Below are 20,436 nucleotides of genomic sequence, written 5' to 3'. Positions count from 1 at the left end.
AAAACTCAAACTCAGCCCTGCAGACTATAAAGTCTGTGTCCTTCATGCTGTACTGACTCTTGTCACCCGCGTGGGAGAGACAGCGTTCATACACTAGGCGCCAATGAATGCCTTAATGTTTATTGGCTGAGAGTGCAGAAGAGTGACTGGGACTGTTACCTCCAGCCGGTGGGAGCTGAATGGGCCTGACCTTGCAGGCAGGCTGAGGCCCTGGCAGATGGAGGCCCCTTTGAAGGCTTGTCCCTGCTCATCTGCTGGGGCTGCGGACCCCCACCAGCTCTGCTTCTGCCACCGTCTTGGTTGGCTCTGGGAGGCGGCTCCTTGGCTGTATTTTGGGGACACAGCTGTCCCCCCCCCCCACAGCCTGGCACATTTCCAAGGCTGGATGGCTCATCTAGCAATGACATTGTGTCTTGGCTGACAAAGCCAGCTAGAGAAACTCTTCTCTAGGCCTGTTCCGGGGTGAGGCATGTGGGGCCAGGGCGCATCGGTCTTCCGGTGCTGGGAAGCCTCTCCTTCCTGTGGCTCGTGTTTGGCCCTGGCATGATGCCCAGTGCATGGAGCCCCTGCAGCCGGAACCCCAGCCTTCTAGAAGTGGGGGGCTCCTCTGGTCCTTCTAACAGGCACCCGCCTCCGTGGCTCTGTCTGTACTACCTGAATGTCTTCACTTGAGATTCAGGCTCCAGCTTCTTCCCCTCAACGTGGTCATAAAACTCTTAATACCTCCAACCTACCCTCTTCCCTCAGTCCTCTCTGTCCTTTCCTGGCTCATGGCTTACTGTCTTTCTCCGAGACTGTTCTGGGAGCCACCCACCTTTCTGGTTTTCTCGCCTTCCTGCTCACCCAGCAGTCTATTCTTCCCACAGTGCCAGAGTGACACCGTGGACCTTCCTTGCTCCACAGTCTTGTATGGCTCCCTGGTGCCTCTGGAACCAAGTTGAAATCTTTATCCTCGCAAGCTGTCTCGACCATCTCAGTAGCCTTACCCCCAGGCGGTCCTCCCATGTAGGTCCCCTCTCGATTCCCGGGACACGCCCCACGCTTCTCACACCTGGGGCCTCCCTCTCTTCCCTCTACCCCACCCCTTCTCTGTCTGCCTGAATCACTCTGGGCCTTCAAGGGCCAGGTTGAGCACCATCTCTCCATGGAGCCTTCCCTGATGGGCAGGCCTGACCCTCTCCCCATTCTCGAAGCTCCTTAGCATTGTCTTCCTTGGTTCATGGTTATTTACACTCGGGCCCCTCTCCCAGCAGGTCCAGGGTGGTCCTGATTTGTCTCAGCACTCCAGCCTGAGGCGAAACATCAGGCCCTTGGGGTGGGCGGGGTATCACTGCCTGCTGGGTGAGTGGTTGGGTGACCAGCTATTTTATTCATTTATTTAGCCAACAAATATTTATTGACTGCCTATAAAGTGGCATGCTAGTTAAATGCTATGGATGTAGCAGTGGATAAGACAGACTAAAACGGCCCTGGCCGGGTGGCTGAGTTGGTTGGAGTGCCGTCCCACACACCGAAAGGGCACATGTGGGAGGCAGCCGATCCAGGTCCCTCTCTCGTATTGGTACTCCTCTCCCCACCCCTCTCTCTCTCCCCCTTCCTCCCTCTGAAATCAATAAACATACCCTCAGATGAGGATGAAAAAAGACTACAATATCTCTGTCCTTAAGGAGTGTGCGTTCTAGTTGGGGGAGACAGACAACAGGTAAGCCACCTAAGTACATTTCACAATATTTTAGAGCATCACTAATGCTTAGAAGAAATAGAGTGGAGGAGGGAGATAGGGAATGTATCGGGCTGCGGGGAGAAGACTGAAATTTTATGTAATGTGACCAGAGAGGCCTCACTGAGAAGGCGGGTGTTGAGTAAGACCTACAGGAGGTGAAGCAGTGAGTTACGTGGCCGTCTGGTAGAAAAGTTTTCCAGGCACAAGGAACGGCAACTGTAAAGACCCGGAGGCAGGAGTGTATCCGGGGGATTCAAGGAACAGCAAGGACACTGTGGTTAGTGTGGGGATGGTGAGGAGAGAGGGGGAGAGAGGACAAAGAGGTGACGGGGGTTGGATCCTGTAGGGCCTCGTGGGCCTCAGGTGAGATCGGCTGTCACTGAGAGTGAGACAGGGTCTAGTGCTGGGAGCGGGAGAGCGAGCCTGCGACTTCTGCATCTGCTGAGACGAGCACGGGCCTGTCCTTTATTCTATTAACATGTGTGTTACACTGATTGATATCTGTGTTTAACCAACCTTGCATTCCTGGGATAAATCCTCTCTTGGCCATGGTGTGCAGTTGGCCCTCCTCCACATCCGTGAATTCAACCAATCTCAAATAGAAAATGTTTGGATATAAAAAACATGTACTATGTTAGACCTACAATGGTTGTGTCTACCCTGAACATGTACAGACTTTTTTTTCCGTCCTTATTCCCTAAACAATATAGTATAGCAAGTATTTACATAGCATTTCAGTTGTATTAGGTGTTATAAGTAATCTAGAGATGATTTAAAGTATATGATTTAAAGGACCCTGACTGGTGTAGCTCAGTGAGTGGGGCATCATCCTGCAAATTGAAAGGTCACTGGTTCGATTCCCAGTCAGGGCAGGTGCCCAGCTTGTGAGCCAGGTCCCCAGTTGGGGGCATGTGAGAGGCAACTGAACAGTGTTTCCTTCACACATCCATGTTTCTCCCCCTCTGCTCCTCCCTCCCTTCCCCTCTCTTTAAACCTAAATAAATAAAATCTTTTAAAAAATAAAGCATACACCATACATGGTGTAGCTTATATCCAAATATTACACCATTTTATGTAAGGAACCTGAGCATTCGTGGGTTCTGGTACCTGCAGGGGTCTTGGAACCAGTCCTCTCCTGGCATTGAGAGACAACTGGATAAATCATTTTTATGTGATGCTGAATTTGGCTTGCTAGTGTTTTCTGAAGGATTTTTGCATCTATATTTATTAGGAATGTTGGTCCGTAGTTTTCTGGGTGATGGCCTCATAGAATGAATTGACAAATGTGTTTTCTTATTCTACTTTTTGGAAGAGTTTGTGAAGCACTTGTGTTAATCCATCTTTAGATGTTTGTCAGAATCCATTGGTGAAGCCATCTGGGTCTGGGCTTTTGTTTGTGGGGAATTTTTGATTACTGACTAAGAATTTACTTAGTCGTAGGTCAATTAAGACTTTTAATTTCTTTTTGAGTCAGTTTTGTAGTTTGGGTCTTACTAGGAATTTGTGCATTTCACTTAGACTGTCTAACTTGTGGCATATACTTGTTCTCAGTATCCCTTTGTTCATCCTTTTCCTTTCTGTAAGGTCGGTAGTAATGTTCCTCCTTCTATTGTTCTTGATTTCAGTAATTTGAGTTTTCACTTCTTTATTCTTGGCCAGTTTAATTGAAGAGTTGTCAGTTTGGCTGCCAACTTTTGGTTTTATTGACTTTCCCTATTGTTTTTCTATTATTGGCTTATGTTTTGTAGAATCACTGTGGTGTCTTTGTTGGGAATAGACTCGGGGGGCAAGGACACAATCAGAGAGAAAGTCAGACTACTGCCATAGCCCAGGGGGGAAAGCTATGGGGCTTGGAAGCAGTGGAGGTGGTGAGAATATATTTTGAAGGCAGAGCAATCAGAATCTCCTGATGGATTCAATGTGGTGTGTGAAAGAAGAGCCCAAGGTGAGTTCTAGGATATTGGCCCAAGCAGGTGGAAGGAGGGAGACATCATTAACTGAAATAGCAAAGCAGGCGGGAACAGCAGGGTTTTTTGTTTTTGTTGTTTTTTTGAGGATCGACAGCATGGTTCTGTATGTTCTGAGTTTGTGCTAGGGGGTCAGCATCCAAGAGGAGGTGTGGTGGAGAGTTGGGTACCAGAGTCTAGGGCCCAAGAGATGCGCCATCACCCTCAAAACTTCAATGGGTGCAACTGGCTGCAGGCCGCCATGAAGGACATCACTAGGTTTGAAGAACCCATGAGGGTCAACACCAGAAAGGTGTCTAAAGGGGCTGAGGAACTGGCTTATGTTGAGCTTTAAAACAGGAGGAATCACTTGAGCTTCTTCCATCCATCCATTTAACCCTTCTCCTCCAATACCAGCAACCAGTTCTTACACAATCTTGGCAAGTCCTGGGAAGACTGATGGGGCCCAAGATCTCCTTGGGAAGAGCCCATGGGAATCTGGGCATGTGTGCTAGTGTGGGCGTGCATCTAAGTGTGAATACATTCAGGTCTGTGAGTAGGAGTGCAGATGTGTGCTCTTGTGTGTACTGGTGTAGTCAGTCATGCTCTGTGTATGTTGTATATTGTATGTACATGTATATTCATTCTATATGTACATGGTGTGTATGAGTGTGTGTGTGCCATTTTGTAAATATGTCTGTGGGTGAGTGTGTATCAGGGCATGCAGATAATTGTGTGGGATGTGTGTGCACACATGTGTCTGCAGCCGAGTACAGTTTTTCTTCCATTACTTTTGTGGCTGTAGCTGCACTGTATGGGAAGGAGGGGTTTTGGTGGCCAAATCGTGCTGCTTCTTTCAGGGCACTGAGGTTTCTTGAGCATAAAAAGTCTGCTTTGGGACCTTGCCTGGGGGAGCTTATGCCCTGTACCCCACCTGCCGGTGCAGGGGGGTTCTATCTCTTCCCTCCTTCCAGTCCCCTTGGCAGAGGAAGTGGACTTTTTGGCTGTTAATTGGGATCCAGACATGCACAGCAGGTCTTGGCTCACACCCTCTTCCTTGGCCTTCTTCCCAAAGCGGCTGTCCTTCAGAAGAGAAGGGGTTTGTACGCAGAGGAAGGATGGAGCCCAATGCAGGGGCTCCACTGTCCTGGCCTGGTTGCTGGAGGACATTGCTGAACTCTGGCAGTTGCCCCTTGGGTGGGCTTTGTGGTCCAGATGGGAGGGCAGGATTCGGGATGGGAGTGAGCACTCGCTGAGGTGTCTGCAAGACCCGGACATTGTTCCTGCTTTCTCATTTACTAGCTCTGTGAGCCAGAGTAAGATCTCGGCCCTGCTGGGCCTCGATTTGCTCAGCTATGAAATGGGAGTGCTAGTACTTACCTCCTGGTTTCCTTCAGGAACTAAATGAACTTTTGTGTTTGTTCTAGTTACTATGGATTAAACTTAGCAGTTTATAACTACAAAAACATGCATTTGCTCACAAATTTGCATCTTGGGCAAAGTTGGGGGTAGGAGTAACTTACCTTTTCCCACTGGGCGTTAACTGGGCAGGATGGGGGTGGGGGCTGGACCATCCAAGGCTGGGGGAAGTCTGAGATTAATGCTCTTGATGCTATGGGCCGAGACCCTAGCAGGAGCCGTTGGCTGGAACAGCTGCCTGTGGCCTTTCCACGTGGCCTTTCCAGGTGGCCCGGGCTTCCTCATAACATTGTGGCCGGATTCCAGGGACCAGCATCCCTGAGAGACAGTGCCAATCAAGCCCCGACCCAGCCATGTGCCCTGACTGGGAATTGAACCAGTGACCTTTTGGTTTGTGGGACCATGCCCAAACCACTGAGCCACACTGGCCAAGGGCTAGCCCACTTCCTTACATGACAATTTCAGAGCGGCGTGCCAAGAAAGCAGATGTGAAAGCTGCAGAGTCTCTTAAGACCTAGGTCAGGAACAGCACAGCATCACTTCCACCCTACCCATTGGTCCAAGCCAGGCGCAAGGCCAGTCCAGCTTCACCACCGAAGGGCCCTCCCTCTACAAGAGCGTGACTGACGAGAAGCACGATCCAGTAGGGGCCATTCTGTAACACCTACCACGAGGTGCAACGCGGTCTCTGGCTCCTGCGTGTTCCTGATAGACTGAAAGACAAAGACAGAAGCAGGGAAAACAATTAGGAGGCCTTCCTAAGTGCGGCCGGGACCAGGGCAGTTATGGAGGAAGTGTGGAGAAGTGGTCAGATTATAGGGATATTTTGGAGGTAGAATCAACAGGATTTCCTGCCACGTTGGGTGTGGTGTGCGAGTCAGAGGGGGGAGCGCGCACAGTCGGAAGGAAGCCCCCAGTCGGCGTCTACTGAGAGGGAGAAGGCTGAGGGAGGTGCAGGTTCTGTTGGTGGCGGTTTTTCAGAGGGGCAAAATGAGCAATTCAATTTTAGACATGTTAAATTTAAGATGCCTCTTAGGACAGCCAACTGGACATGTTAAGAGGTGGTTGGATCTAGATGAGTCTGGAGTTCAGGAGACAGGTCTGGGCTGGTTATTTAAAGCCGTGGGGTTGGAGGGGAGCAGGAGGGAGTGAGCACGGGGAGGGGAGGGGACCGAGGACTGAGCTCTGGGCGGCACTGAGACGGACCACCGAGTCCACCTACCACCCTGCACCAAATGCCCTTTCCATTTTCATCTGAGGAAGTTTTAAAAACAAAAGCAAAAGCAAAACAGCACTCAGAAGAGAACAACAATGATCCATTTTCTCATCTTTCAGAATTAATGTCTCTTAATATCTTGGCCTATTTGCATCCACTTTTATATAATCAGGTGATTGTCATTCTAGATTGTCACATAGATTTGTGTGTTTACAGATATTTTCATTAAACTGGGTCGTATGGCAGTGTAATTTTGAAAATGGATTTGTGGATCCGTAATTCACATACTGTACAATTTACCCATTTAAAGTGTACAATTCGGTGGGGTTTTGTGTATTCGTAGAGTTGTGCAGTGGTTGCCACAGCAGTCTGGGAGTAGATCCCCCGCAAAGGAACTTCACACCCACTGCCAGTGCCTCCCTGACTGGCCCTCATCCTGGCCTCAGGCAACCACCGATCTCATTCCTATCTTTACAGACTTGCCTGTTCCTGGTATTTCATATCGATGGACTCATATAATATGTTTAATTGGTTTCTATAGATTTACCTGAAGAAATTCAAGTGAAATCACAGGAATTATTTAGCTTCATATTAATTTGATAACTTGGGACTTACCGATGAACCCCAGCTGTGAAAGAGCATACCAGCCTTCTCATGCTGCCCCTTCTTCTCTTCCCAGCCTCCAGAGTTTTGTTAGTTATATTATTAGTTTTACTTTTTCTACATTTATAACATTCACAGTCTGCTCTCTAAGTACAATTCTTGTAGTTGTTTGACAGTAGTCCCAGACCGAAATGGATGCATGCTCGTCATCCATCTGTTTATGCAGATCCTCCATTCGTGAGTTCTTTATTTTGCTTCAGCTCCTAACCGGGTAGACTTTTGTGGTTAAGCAGTTTTATCCATCGCCTCCCCCCACCCCACGTGCCCCCAGGAAGGCTAGAGAGGTTGCATTCTTTCGGTTCATTCATGTCTGATATTGTCTTCTCTTCGATGCTTTACTGGAGCAACATCTAACTGGCTATAATATTCTTGGCTCACATTTTCTTTTCCTCATTACTTTGCAAACATTTGCTCTGTTGTCTTTGGGCATCAGATGCCGCCATGGAGAATAAAGTTAGCTTGATTTTTAAAAATCTTTCATGTTGAGTCACTTTTTCCATCTGGATACCTGAAGATTTTATTATTCATTTTTTTAAATTCAATAGCTTAGCTAGTGTGTAAGTTATCCCTTGCTATGTGACAAATCATCCTAAAACTTAGCTGTTTAGGACAACACACACTTATCACTTCTCAGTTTCTGTGGATCAGGAAGCCAGGCAGAGCCCCGCTGGGTCCTCGGCTTCAAGGTCTCTTACAGCAGCAGTTGAGGCTAGCTAGGCTGAGACAGCCAGAGGCAGGGGTCTCTGGAGCCCTGCGGGAAGGCGCTCCCCTAGCTAGGCTATGTCTCCGTGTTAAGTATTCTATATCACAGCAAAGTCTCTTCCGAGGAATGTTCTTACCTGCTGACTCGGTACTGAGTATCCTTCTTCCCCATTTCATCTCCGTGAATGTTTATGCTTGTTTATTTGGTTTTTATTTTTTCACTTGGGTTGGATCATCTTCAAGGCTGGGACTAGGGTGAGGCAAGCGGGGCACCGAGGGCACACATTTAAGGGGGCTCACTCTCTGGTACCAACTCTGCACTGGTGCACCCCGAGAGTAAGCAGGTCCTTCCATTTGCTGCCTCAGGTGCCTTGCTGCCGCACACCAGTCCCAGCCTGAACATCTTCATCTGTCTTCCATATCACTTACTTCTCTCTAATGTTTTCTTCTCTGTGTGTTTTTAAAAATCACCAGTCGGTGAGATTATACTAAGTCTTTTCTCTATATTAGTTAAGTCTACTTTCGTTAATACCTATTCTGTTTCTAGCTGTTTAGAATTTATTTGTTCTGTAATGTTGTTTGCTGTTTTGTCCCCCCCCACTTATTTCCTTAGGTTTTCGATATCCCTTTATATTTCATCCTATGTGAGTTCATTGTATCTTTGAGCTCTTACTTGTTTGAATTAACATTCAATGTAGTTTGAAGCAATTATAAGGCATGTTCTTCTGCTTCTGTCATCTATGTTCTAGGTTGGCGGCTTCTCCTCCTCCTCCTTCTTCCTCTCTTTCTTTCTCTTCCTTTTCCTTCCCTTCCCTTCCCTTCCCTTCTCTTTCTTCTCCTTTCTTCCTTCTTTTCCCAACCCTTCCTTCCTCCTCTCCTCTCCTCTCCCTCTCCCTCCCCCTCCCTCTCCCTCCCTCTCCCTCTCCCTCCCCCTCCCTCTCCCTATCCTCTCCCTTTTTCCCTTTCCTCCCTTCATCTCTCTCTTTTTCTCTTTCTCTGTTGAATGCTTTCCTCTGGCTTGGGCCTGGGCAGCTCTGCTCAGATACCAAATTTGCTTCGATGGAGTGTAGGTGACTCTGTTCTTGACTCTCTCCCAGTCTTCTTTGTGACCATTCTCTCCTCCAAAGGAGCTGCAGTTTGAGAGCTGAGCAGTAGGTTTTCTGTCGCCTGGGGGAATTGCAGGGCTCTGGCGAGGCAGTGAGGAGTCTTTGTTCCAACACCTGGGCTCTGCTCTCTTCTGGGATTTAGGTAAATGCTCTACCACATTGTACCTAATTACTGGGTACCTCTCCTGGGATGGGGGCTGTGAGTGGCGTCAGTAACTGGAGCCATTGTTCACTTTCTCCACTTGCACCCATTTTCCCCAGCCCCTTTTCCTACGGTGCTGTCAGGAAGGGGGACTACGGACTCTTCGGTTTTTCTCCCTCCAGTATGGGGCTTTTGGAGATTAGTTTCGGGGGGTGGGGAGCTGAGAAGGGCCATATGCTCTACTCTAGTCCTGAACTGTCTGGGTTTTTATCCTCCTTGTCTGCCAATATTTAATGTTTATCTCATTAAGTTTTGTTCTTTGGTGAAAAACAACTTCTTTCTGATATACTTTTTTTTTTTTTTTTTTTACTTTCGGGGGGAAGGGAAATCTATGTTGCAATTTCATTCTTTTATCTCAACACAGGCACTGTGCCAGATGATCTTTAAGGCCCCTTCCAGCCCAAACTAGATCATAACTCTGATCGAACTAACCAAACTCCGAGTCTCCTGCTTGCCCAAGGAGGAATAGGGCCACCCTCATACAGTGCAGAGCCGGCTCAGTTATCCCGAGGCCTTTACGTCCGGGGGAGGATGCTGCCCTTCTGAGCCTTGAAGGCTCCTGAGCAAGGACCAGGGATGGAGGCCCAGTGTCTGACCAGCCTGGTGCCCATGGGGGAGACTTGAGAGGTGGCTGGCAGGGATCGGCCAGGAGGTGTGCCCACCACAGCTGTAGATGGGCTCAGCTAGGGATTCTGCTCTCTGGCCCCTGGGTGGGGGGGCACAGGCAGTTGGGTTGTGCAGGTGCCCCCAGCTCTGGAGGCCTCTCCTACAACTCAGCCCTTTGGGGGTCTTCTTGAATAAGCTCCTTTTCTCTTGCATCTTGGGCTGGAGTAGCCAGAGCTGCCAGGGGCTGCCTCATAGAGACTGAGAGAGACCCGCCGCCCTTCCTCTGAAGGCCCCACTTCCCTGCCGAGATCTAGCAGGTGTCCCTTCTTGGATGCTCAGTGGAACCCACCCGGAGAGCCCACGGTCTCCGCCGAATTCTCCAGGAGGACCCCAGAGCTCTGCTCGCTCGCTGCCCCACTCTTCACCTGCCTGCCTGCCAGGCTGCTGGGCTGCTGCTGGCCCCTGGGAAACAGGTGGTGCCCTTGTGACCTGAAGCCAGTCCCCACAATTACAGGTTGGCAGGCCCAAAGTCAAAGCGTGCCAGTCATCACGGCAGCCTGCTGGCGGCCAGTCTGTGCCTGGGGCCTTTGTCTTGACCGGCCCAGCCGCACGGGGAGAGGAGTCGCTCCATGAGAGCAGAGGGTTGGCGCTTAGCTCTGCCCCAGTCTCCACGGGCACGTGGGGGGTGTTCGCCTCCCTCCTTACTGCCAGGCCCCGGACTCCATTCCTTGCAGGTCGGAGACCAGTTAGTGCCCAACTGGGAGACTTAGACGGACTGAGGGGAAGACACTGCCCGCTGCACTGCACAGAGGCCGGGCCTTTGTGCGCAGGGGCTTCATCTTCCCTCCTGCTCCTCCCGTGCCACCTGTGCCCGCAGGTGTGCCCAGGGAGAGGTGTGTCCGTGTGTGCCTGTGTGCACGAGTGTGAGGGCACCAGCATGTTCGTGCACATGTGCATGTGTGCACACACGTGATGGGTGTGCTGCCCATATTACGAGACAGCAAATGTGCCCGTGCACACACTAGGCTGTTTTTCACCACGTTCACCCCAACAAGCATGTGCCAGTGTTTACAGGCACTATCTCATTGGTTGGTGCTTTTGCCGCCCATGTTGTAACATTTCAAATGTCAAACATGTTTTCTGCACGTGTACATATTTGTGTTGTATGAGTTTTGTGTGTGCCTTAGGTTACGCGAGTGTCTGTGTGTACATGTGTGGCTGTGCACGTGTGTTGAAGCTCGTGTGCACGTGTGTGAGGGCGAGTGCCTGTGTCACAGTGTGAGCGGGTGTGTGTATGTGTGCCCCCTCTCTGGTCAGGGGTGACTGAGGCCAGGGGTAGTCATCGTCGCTGCCCCGGCTCGATGGGGAAATCCTCTGGAGTCCGAAGTGGAAAAGGCCAGAGGGTGAGGGGCAACACAGTTCTCAGGCTCCAGCCAGCGTTCCCAGGCCCTGTGGCCCAGGGGGACTGAGCCAGGGTGCAGGGGAGCGTGCACAGGCGCTAAGGGGACGAGGGCAGAATCAGATTTCCCGTTTGGAAGTCCCCTCCAGGGCTGGGGGGGTGCTGTGGGGCCTGGGAAACTGGTAAGAAGGACAGAGAAGGGGAGGCCCGGACCGGGCCAGCAGCAATGGAAGGGAGGAGCGGGCTGGCTGGAGGGACAGTCAGGATGCAGAATGGACAGGAGTCAGTGACTGGAGGGCTGTGGGGGGGAGCCAGGCACACAGGAGCTGCTGACTCCCCTGCCCTGCGTTTGGCCCCAGCGACGCTACTACAGGCTGTCCCAGAGAGGCAGCTTTGGCAGCTTGCTGGCAGGAGGTCTGTGCCTGGGGCCTGCGTCCCGGCTGGCTCAGCCACAGTAAGGACAGAGATGTGGGGGGACAGTGAGAGGTGCCTGCGGCCGTCCAGGAGAGGGTGCCCAGGAGGTGCCCGGTACAGTGGGTCTGAAGCAACCTTGCAGGCAAAGCTTTAAACAGGTGGCTAGATTCTTCACGGTGACTTTATTTCCAGCACAGCCCCTTTGGTTAGTTTGTTTCATTTGTAATTGAGGGACTCCAGTCTGAATTGGTCAGGGAAGCCACTGAACTTAAGACCCAATTTGCATGCAGCCCATGGGGAACACAAGGAGTGCCTACTGCTGGGTGAGGATCCTGGCTTTGGATGCACAGGCTGTTGGTGCTGGAGGCGCCTGTCAGAGCATCGCCACCGGATTGTCATGTCATATGATTGGGGAAACCAAGGCCCAGAGGGTGGTGACCTCCCCAGGGCAGCCCAGTATGGCGGGGGGGGGGGGGGGGGGGGGGGGGGGCAGGTCTGTCCACCCCTGGGGGTCACACCCCTTCGTTGGAGAGCCCCTCCCTGAGCAGCCATCTCAGGAGACTCTGTAATTATGGGGTCGGGAGGCTGCCTCTCCCCATTCAGGCCTTCGGCCCCTCAAAACTGCTGTGTGGTGGTGAGGATTTGGTGGCGTGGGGCCGGTTTCCAGGTGTGTCTGGGGAAACCTGGCATCCTCAGGCGGCTTGTTTTGCCTGAATGGCCCCATTGTGGCTGCAGTCTCCCTTTGATCAGCTCTATTTTGGGGTCAGGATCCACCCTGCCCCAGCCAGAGGAAGGAAAAGGTGTATTTCAGTGTGTGCTGGGGGTGGGAGGAAGCAGCACCAGCGGAGAGCTCAGTCGGTCCCCAGTCCCCGTGGCTGGCGCCCCATGGTTTGGGGGGAAGGCAGTAACAAACTGAAGGTGTAAAGAGGGGAGGGCCTGGCAGTCCAGGTGGAAGTGGCTGGAATGTGAGGGGAGGGTGGGTGCGAGCGCAGTCCAAGCTTTCTCATGGCCTCAGGAGGCTTGGAATATGGGTCTGGGGCCTGCCTGGGCCTCACCTGAGACCTACCTGCCAGCAGGTCTGATTCCCACCCCTGTGGGTGCTCGGCCGCTGTCCTAGGCCCAGAGAGAAAACTGCCCGGCCCTCAAAGGTTCCCAAGTTCGAGCTCAGAGGGCCAGGGACTGGTCAGGCTGAGAGAACACACACAGCTGCCCTCCCTCCCCCACACAGGCCACGTTTCTGCCCTGTCCAGCACAGTGGCTGCATTTCAGCCTTTTCCCCTCTGTTCTCATGGGTCCTCTGCCGGCACTGCCACGGGGCTCTTCCAGCCCATCCTGATCCTGCCCATCCTTCAGGGCTTTCCTTAGTACCACCTGCACTGGGAGGCCCATCCCATCCTCCGTTTTCCTCTGGCTTCCCTCCTGCCTGCGTCCCTGGACACTGTGGCTGCTGAGGCATCTATGGAGACTCCCCCTGCCCCCGCACCAGCTTACCGTCACTCACCTTGCCCAGGGCTAGTCACCAGGGTGAGGGGCTTACCAGAAAGTGGCTTGGTGTATGATCTTGGGCTTGAGTCTCCTCATCTGTGAAATGGGTGTAATGGTATCTACCTCCTGAGGTGCTAAGAGGTTAGACGGGTGACCAGATTGGACATGCTTGGCACAGAATAGGTGTGCAGGTGGTGTTCCCTCGGTTCCTCTGCCCTGGGTGCGTGGGCCTTAGGGAGCTAGAGCCTGGGCTGCCCGGGGCACAGCCCCGTGATTCCAGGAATGACTAAGACATTTTTTTCCTCCTCTTTGCTGCTTCATTAAATTCTTCTTGAGTGAGTGGAACGAGGATTGTCCTAATCCTCTGGCATGAGGAGGAGGGTTCAGGGAGCTGAAAGAGACAGGCCCCAAGTGGCCTCCAGTTACCGACAGACATCGGGGTAGGGAGGGGGCCGCACAGTAGGCACAGGCCTTAGGGGAACACAGGAATGATGAGCTTTTCTCTTCTCCGGGCCTGCTTCCCTACCTTTAAATGTGGCCCGGATGTCCTGGCTGCCTCCTACTGGGGCCCTGTGGGTGACCTCAAGCCCTGAACCCTGGGGGCTCTCCACCAGGGACAGTGCTGTTCCCAGGCTCAGGGCCGGCACTGTCCTCTGGGTTGTGGCTGCCGGCTGCCCCGGGAAAGTGTTCGCCCGCCCTGAACTGCCGGCCCAGTACGTCTTACCGGGGCCTTCCTCTGTGCAGTCCCGGCATCCCCATCCACCGTGTGGGGGGACATCGCTTGGAGGGGTCAGAGGTTGAGGCCCAGGGAGCCTCACCCCTGCTGCCCTCTCTCAACAGGTGTTCCTGGCCCTTGGGGAGCTGTTTCTGTCCTGCAACTGGGCGGTGGTTGCTGATATCCTGCTGGTAGGTGGGGGGAGGGTTGGAGTGGGGGGCTGGTCCTGGGGCCTTTTGAGCAGGGGGTGCTGGAGTCCGTCTAGCTCGAGGCTGGAGTTCTGCTATTTGGTGGCCTAGAAGTTGGGAGGGAGACCCTGGGGTCAGGGATCAAGGTCATTGAATAGTTGCCTTGGGCCACGGGCCTCCCTGACACTCCTAAATATCTCCTCTGACTTTCACCCCCATTTTGCAGATGAGCAAATGGAGGCTCAGAGAGGGCAGGTGCCTGGACAAAGGACACACAGCATGCAAAGGCACTGAGCCAGAACTGGAGCTTTTTGATTCCAGGGCTCCCTCCTTCCCACCCTCTTTCTTGACTCCACTTCTTCTCAGCAAGTGGGCCCCTTGGCCTCTACTCTGGGTGTATAGGCGGGGATGCCTGACTTTAGGGTTAAAGCTGCTGAGCCCAGGTGGATCCAGTCTGTACCAACTGCTGCGTCCTGGGCTGTAATGAGGCCTGTTGCTCTCCTGACCACATGACTCTGTTAGGTCCAGAGTCCAGCCTCCCTTCCTCCTTCTAGGAGACATGAAGGAAGGACTTTGAATACAGAAGGGCTGTGCCTTTGCAGATAACACAGAGTCCCAGACCTCAGAGCAACCCAAGAGCCCTCCTCCTGCCTTCTGGCAGCCTGGCAGCAGTGCGAGCCAAGGGAATTGGAGCAGCTTGGCAATTGGCTGAGGCCGGGCCTGAGGATGGTGTGGCAGGGCACGAACTTGGATTCAGGAAACAGACCTGAGTTTCAGCCTGCTTTTGTCACCTCAGCAAGTCACTTGGTGTTTCTGAGCCTCAGTTTCCCTGTGTGGCAAACGAGGATGGAAATGCCTTATGGGTTATTGTGAGGGTGAAATGAGATGACACGTGTGAAGCTGCGGCCCAGCGGCTGGCACAGATAGTGCTGGCTGCGATTCCAAAAGCAACGCAGAGGTTCCCGCTTCCTCGTTTTCCATTTCCCAGAGATACCCTGGTGTCCTAGAATCTGAGTTTGAAAGGGCCGTGGGGAAATGCAGTCGTTCAGTTAGCCAGCAAGGCCTGCTTGGATACCACTGTTGAAGGGACGCTCACCTTCTGCCCAGATGTTCTGTCTCCTCCCCATGGCTCAGCGGGCCCTGTAGACCGGCCTGCCCTGCCTTCGACTTCTGGGTGGGTGTTTCGGCTGCAGGGCTGGCAGGGCTTCTCTCCTCCTCCCTCCAGGCAGGAGACTTGGGTTCATGCCCAAACTCGGCTACAGACCTGCTGAATGGCCTTTGGGCCTCAGTTTCCTTGTCTCTGAAAAGGGAATAATTATACTGGCCTGGCAGGGTAAGCAAGAGAGACTACAGGAAAGCCCTGGGTCAAGGGGAAGGCAGGAAAGTGCTGGCAAACGTTTGCTCTGTAGACGTGCCCACTCTGAGGCGCCGGGAGTTACCCCCTGGCTCCGACATAGCTGTTCTCCCAGGCAGTTGAGGTCGAGCCGAAACCTGCCCCCGCCCCCCACAGCTTCCTCCGCCTGCCCCCCACTGCACTGTTCCCTTTTCCACGTGACAGCACCACAAATATGCGAAGCCTGCGCTTATGTTTCCCCCAGTGTCTGTGTTTGCAAGAATGATTAACCTGGCCAAGCCAGGTCCTTTGTAGAGCACTGTGTGTGTTGGGGGTAGTGGCAGCTGGGCAGCACGGGGGGGGGGAGGCGTGAGGAGGAGGGCCAAGAGGCTGTTCAGCCACACTTGACCCATCCAGCTCTGCTGGGGAGCTGGCTGGAGCTGCCCCACGGGGGTGCAGCTGGCCATAATCCAGACCACCTGGGGTTCCCAGGCTCCTCCCCTGGATCGGAGGCCTCCAGCTCCCAAAGCTTAGCAGGACCCACCACCCCAGGAAGACTTCATGCCTTTTCCTGCCTTCCTAAAGCCCCTTAGCAAAAGATTGCCATTGGACCCTTTGTTGGTGGGAACTGGACCTTGCAGTCCTTGGAGCTCAGTCCCCTGGCAGCGACAGGGGACACACAAAGAGAGAGTGGCCTCAGGGCAAACGCAGGTGAGGCTCAGTTCCCTAGCAGGCTGCGGGGACCCAGTCTGTGGAGTGGAGGGCCAGACGCCAGTGGGAGCAGGGTGAGGAAGGAGTGGGCGGTGAAGAAGGAGACCTGGAGTGCAGACAAGAAGCTGTGCCCAAGGAGAGAGGACAGGAGCTGGAGTTGGCTGTGGATTCTGGGAAGAGGGTGTTACTTTTCCAGAGATGAGGCAGGAGCGGCATCCTGAGCCAGGGAGGGAAGAAGGTGGAGTGAGGGCCAGTAGTGGTCGGGGGGGTGCTGGTGGGAAGCAGCCTGGAGAAGGGCAGGGACAGGAAGTGTGTGAGGACATGGGTGTGGCAGGAAGTGTGGCAGGGTCCCATCTTGCTCCTCAGGCACAGGGGGTCTCATTGGGCGAAACCCAGGGAGTGAGGAAGCTGTGAGGGCAGGTTAGCTAATACCTGCTCCCTGCATCGTGAATGTTCCCGAGGGCTCCACTGGCCTGTGGTTCAGTCCTGCCTCAGAAGCACTGCTGTCTTTGGTCTGTACACCCACAACTAAGAGAAGCCAGATTCACTCCGGTCCAGTGGTTCTCGAAGTTTATTGGTTCAGGTTTGGGGAGCTTGTTGAAAACTCAGATTCCAGGCTCTTTATCCTCAGAATCTGATTTAGTGAGCCTGTGCTGGGCCCAGGGATCTGTCTTTCCAATGAAATTTCCGTGTGATCCTAATACAGATGAGCCTCCGGTCGGAGACTGCTGGTCTGGTGCAGCCAGCTCCTCGGTCCCTGAACCATTCTGGCTCGTGCCGTCCCTCTCCTGGGTCACACAGCTGCTCAGGCAGGGGGCTCCCTCCCCGAACCCTGGGGAGCCCCTGTCTCCTGGAGGCTCTGTTGATGAAAATTTGGCTCCATCGCGGCCAAGTCCCACCTCAGACCCACCCAGGCAAGCTCCCCCTAGCTCAACTGGGCTCCCTGGAAGGCTGACGTTTTGTGTCCTCAGGTTGAGCTTCCTGCCTCCCTAAACCTACTGATGGAGTGGCCAGCTCCCTCCTAACCCTCCTGTCCGCCTGGGCCACACTCGGGGTGGCCCAGAGTCCGCTGGCTCCACTCCAGCAGTGGGGAGTAGAGCAGAAGGGGGGCTTCCCCCTCCCGGGTTTGTCCTCCGAGGCTCTGGAACCCCATCAGGCTCATCTCCCCTCCTCAGCAGATTTGCCCCTCACCCCGGGGGGTTAACACCTTCCTGTTCTGCTGACCCCATCTCAGTGCTTTCCTGCTCTGCCTCCTGCCCCCCAGGTAGCTGTCCACTCACACCCCCAGGGCCGTAAGGGCTGAGTGGGGAGCCCGGGAGGCAGACTGCTGGGGAGTCTGCACCAGGTGTTTGCCACTGTGAATTCTGCAGGCCCTTGGTTGGCTCTGGTTAGACCCCAGGCTATAAAGGGAACAGCTCTTTTAAGAAGGGAGAATAAAAAGAACAGCGGTGTATTTGTCTCAGAATAGAGCAAGCCTGGGTTTTGGGAACCCAAAAGCCTCTTACTTCTAAAATTACCAGCTGGGCTCTCCGGCTGCTGGCAGGCCCAGCCCTGGCCCTTTGCACGTATGGAGACAGTGGGGACCCTGAGTATGCTGGGGGAGACCTACCTCTCTCACCACTCCCAGCGGCGGCTTGGCTGGGGCCCAGCTGGCTGGGGTCCCTGAGAGAGGAGGATAGGGCCGGCTCTCCCAGCTTGCTGGACCTCACTCTGAGGGTCCAAGCAGCCCTGGCCCCCGAATGGACTTTTTTGGACCCTTAGAGCCCCGCCTCTAGGAGTCCCTGCCCTTTTCCCCCAAACTCCTAGTGAGTAATCGCATAATTATGGGGTGAGGAGGAAGCACTTGGGGAAGGTGCAGCGCTGTGGTCATTTCCTTCTCCGGCCTGTTGGCGGGTGCGGTGGTGGGTGGGCCCAGCTTTCTCAGCACCTGGAAAGAGTGGCTCAGCACCCGTGACCCCGGGACTGGCCGGTCACCCACCAGAGTGACCCCTGTTACTCTGTCTTGCCCACCCACAAGGCCCCTCTCACCAGCCCCCCTGTGGCTCCCTGGCCCTGGCCTCTGGCGCATCTTTGCTCTCACTGTCCCTGGCTGGAAAACCCCCTTCCCTAGTCTCTCTGCAGTTACCTGTTTGCAGGGCTTGGGAGGAACTTGTCCTTTTTATCCTTCTCTCCATTTCCCAAATGTTCTAGAACACACACATGGACATTGCTGGAAATATTCCTCCTTGCTCATACAGCAGAGCTGTCCAAAGGCCAGGCCCCGGAGGGAGAAGGCCTGGGATGGAGCTCAGCCTGCCGCTTCCTGGCCGGGCGATCCGGAGCAAGTTACTTACCTTCCCGGTGGAGGGTTTCCTCATCGATGAAATGTGGATAATAACCATTTCTCCCTCGTAGCTTGGTTGAATAGATATATTTATATATATAATATAAAATGCATATAAATTATATAAAATATAAACATACAGAATATAAAATAATGTTGGGAACTATTTTAATTATTATTACTCTCTAATAATAGAGAGGAATAGGGCTCAGATTAGGGACACCTTATGTCAGGAAGCTCCCCTGTGGCTGTCGGGGAGCTTGGGAAGTGTGGCTTCTGCTGGAAGCTCCTTCCTCCACACCTGCGCCCCGCCCACCCCGTCCTGGGTCGCTGGGTTCTGACCAGGTGTTTCCTGGGACCAGTCCCCCAGACAGTTCTACTCAATCTATTTAGCTGTCCAACTTTCAGCTGGCCTCCTCCGTGCCTGGTGCCTTGCCGCACCCCAGGGACCCCAAGAGAAATCAGCTTTGCTGCCCAGACAAGTGTAGGGGTGAGGGGAGGTGGACAGAGAAGGACCCGCCCCAACACGGGGGCTGTGCACACAGAAGGGCTGTGGGACCTCAGGGCAGGTCCCTGAGCTCTGAGAAGGCTTCTCAGAGGAGGCGGCCCAAAGGTCAGTCCTGAAGGACAAATAAGGATGCTCCAGCGGGACCAGAGAGGGCAGGCTGGCCAGACAGAAGGCACAGCATGCTCCAGAGCCCACAAGCATCATGGGATGTTTTTCCATCCGATGTCGCCAGAAGCCTCCAGGCACAATGAACATAACCTTCTTCTTTTTTCTTTTGCGTGTCCTAGGATAGAATGGACCACCTCAGTAGCTCCTGAAGCCAATACATTTCTATCACCACAATTACTTTAGCAAACCTGAACATAACCTTCTATGTAGGTACCACTGTTATCCTTATTTGGGGCTGAGGAGAATGAGGCACAGAAAGGTGAAGCAACTTGCCCAAAGTCACACAGCCAGTGAGTGGGGGATCTGGGACTGGAACCCAGACATTCTGACTCCAGAATTTGTATTTTTAACCTCTCTATCCTCCTCTGTGGAGTTACGTGAACCTTTCCAGCAAGGCTGCCTTTAGTCTCTGCTAAATGGGGCTTGAAGTTCCCTAGAGAAGGACTGAGTTGTCCGAACTCTCCTGCCCACGTGCCCACACACGCAGGCTCCTGGGTGCGTACCCACTCTTCACCCCGCCAGCCTGCACTACTGCCTCCTAAGTCTGTGATCTGCAAGGCCTCAGCCCCATCTCTGTTGTCACAGCCATGCCCTGTCCCTGATGAGTTTGAGAGCAAACCCTCAAGGAGGGCGGCCTAGTCAGGGGCATCGGCACCCCCATCCTGGAGGGTGGGGGGTCTTCCCATCCTCCGGGTGGGGCCTGATAGCTGGTGCTGGGGCTTCAGGCACTGAGATCACGGACTCCCTCTTATCCGATGCTCTTGGCATGCCTGTCCCACCTGCAGGCAGGTTCTTGGCAAGTGGGGAGCAGGGGGTGGGGGGCATCCTCTCGCTGCCCTCACCTGGGGAGCTCCCCTGGTGCTCCTGTGTTTTTCAGTCAGTGGTGGTGCCCAGATGCCGGGGGACAGCAGAGGCGCTTCAGATCACAGTTGGCCACATCCTGGGCGACGCCGGCAGCCCCTACCTTATTGGACTTGTAAGGCTGGGTGGGTGGGTGGCTGCAGTCATGCTTGAGTGTGTGTGAGGTGGGGCGGGGCTTGGGGAGGAACTGCACACGGTGAGGCCCGCAGGTTGGCCTGGCAGACCCAGCCTCCCTCCCCTGCAGATCTCCAGCGCTCTGCGGGCCAGGTACCCTGACTCCTACCTGCAGCGCTTCCTCAGCCTTCAGAAGAGCTTCCTGTGCTGTGCCTTTGTCATTGCCCTCGGAGGCGGCTGCTTCCTGCTGACGGCACTGCACCTGGAGAGAGACCAGGCCGAGGCCCAGCAGCCTGGCACAGGTAACCCCACCCCTCACACCCATGCCAGGTCCAGGCTGAACCCCACAGAAGCAAGGAGAACTGGCCACCCCCGAGCCCCTGGCCCATTTATTTATCTGTTCATTCATGCATTCAAAAATAGTTCTTATGCTCTTACCATGTGCCAGGCAAGGTTGCAGATGCTGGGGAAAGAATGCCACATCCAAGCTCCCATGGAGCTGACACTCTAGAAGGCAGAGGCATTCATGAAACAAACAAACAAAAGCAAAAGTTAGAGTATGTTTCAGGTGGTGGGTGCTATGGAGAGACATAAAGCAAAGATTTGGAGGAGGGGAAGGGGGAAGCCGTGTAGC

At 53.7% G+C, this 20,436-nt stretch overlaps 1 protein-coding gene, 1 long non-coding RNA gene and 1 pseudogene across 2 annotated transcripts in view; 1 reads left to right on the top strand and 2 right to left on the bottom strand.

Annotated features, from left to right (window-relative positions):
- Window positions 1–20,436, top strand: part of SPNS3 (SPNS lysolipid transporter 3, sphingosine-1-phosphate (putative)) — a 38,152-nt gene that overhangs the window by 17,138 nt on the left and 578 nt on the right. The window contains exons 9-11 of the mRNA XM_037133068.2: window positions 13,722–13,787; window positions 19,705–19,803; window positions 19,933–20,104. Of these exons, the coding sequence (XP_036988963.2) occupies window positions 13,722–13,787; window positions 19,705–19,803; window positions 19,933–20,104 (337 nt within the window). The remainder of the gene's footprint in view (window positions 1–13,721; window positions 13,788–19,704; window positions 19,804–19,932; window positions 20,105–20,436) is intronic.
- Window positions 16,392–18,396, bottom strand: LOC119040188 (uncharacterized). Its single transcript, XR_008392872.1, has 3 exons — window positions 18,162–18,396; window positions 17,954–18,014; window positions 16,392–16,687 (listed from the first exon to the last, which is right to left on the bottom strand). It is a non-coding gene; the product is annotated as an uncharacterized LOC119040188 (long non-coding RNA).
- Window positions 18,936–19,021, bottom strand: LOC119040189 (uncharacterized; annotated as a pseudogene).

This window comes from Artibeus jamaicensis, unplaced genomic scaffold (assembly GCF_021234435.1).
Source record: "Artibeus jamaicensis isolate MK-2021 breed Jamaican fruit bat unplaced genomic scaffold, CSHL_Jam_final contig_777, whole genome shotgun sequence".
Classification (NCBI taxonomy): Eukaryota; Metazoa; Chordata; class Mammalia; order Chiroptera; family Phyllostomidae; genus Artibeus; species Artibeus jamaicensis.
Note: the sequence above shows the minus strand (reverse complement) of the source record. Positions and strands in the feature narration are given on the sequence as shown.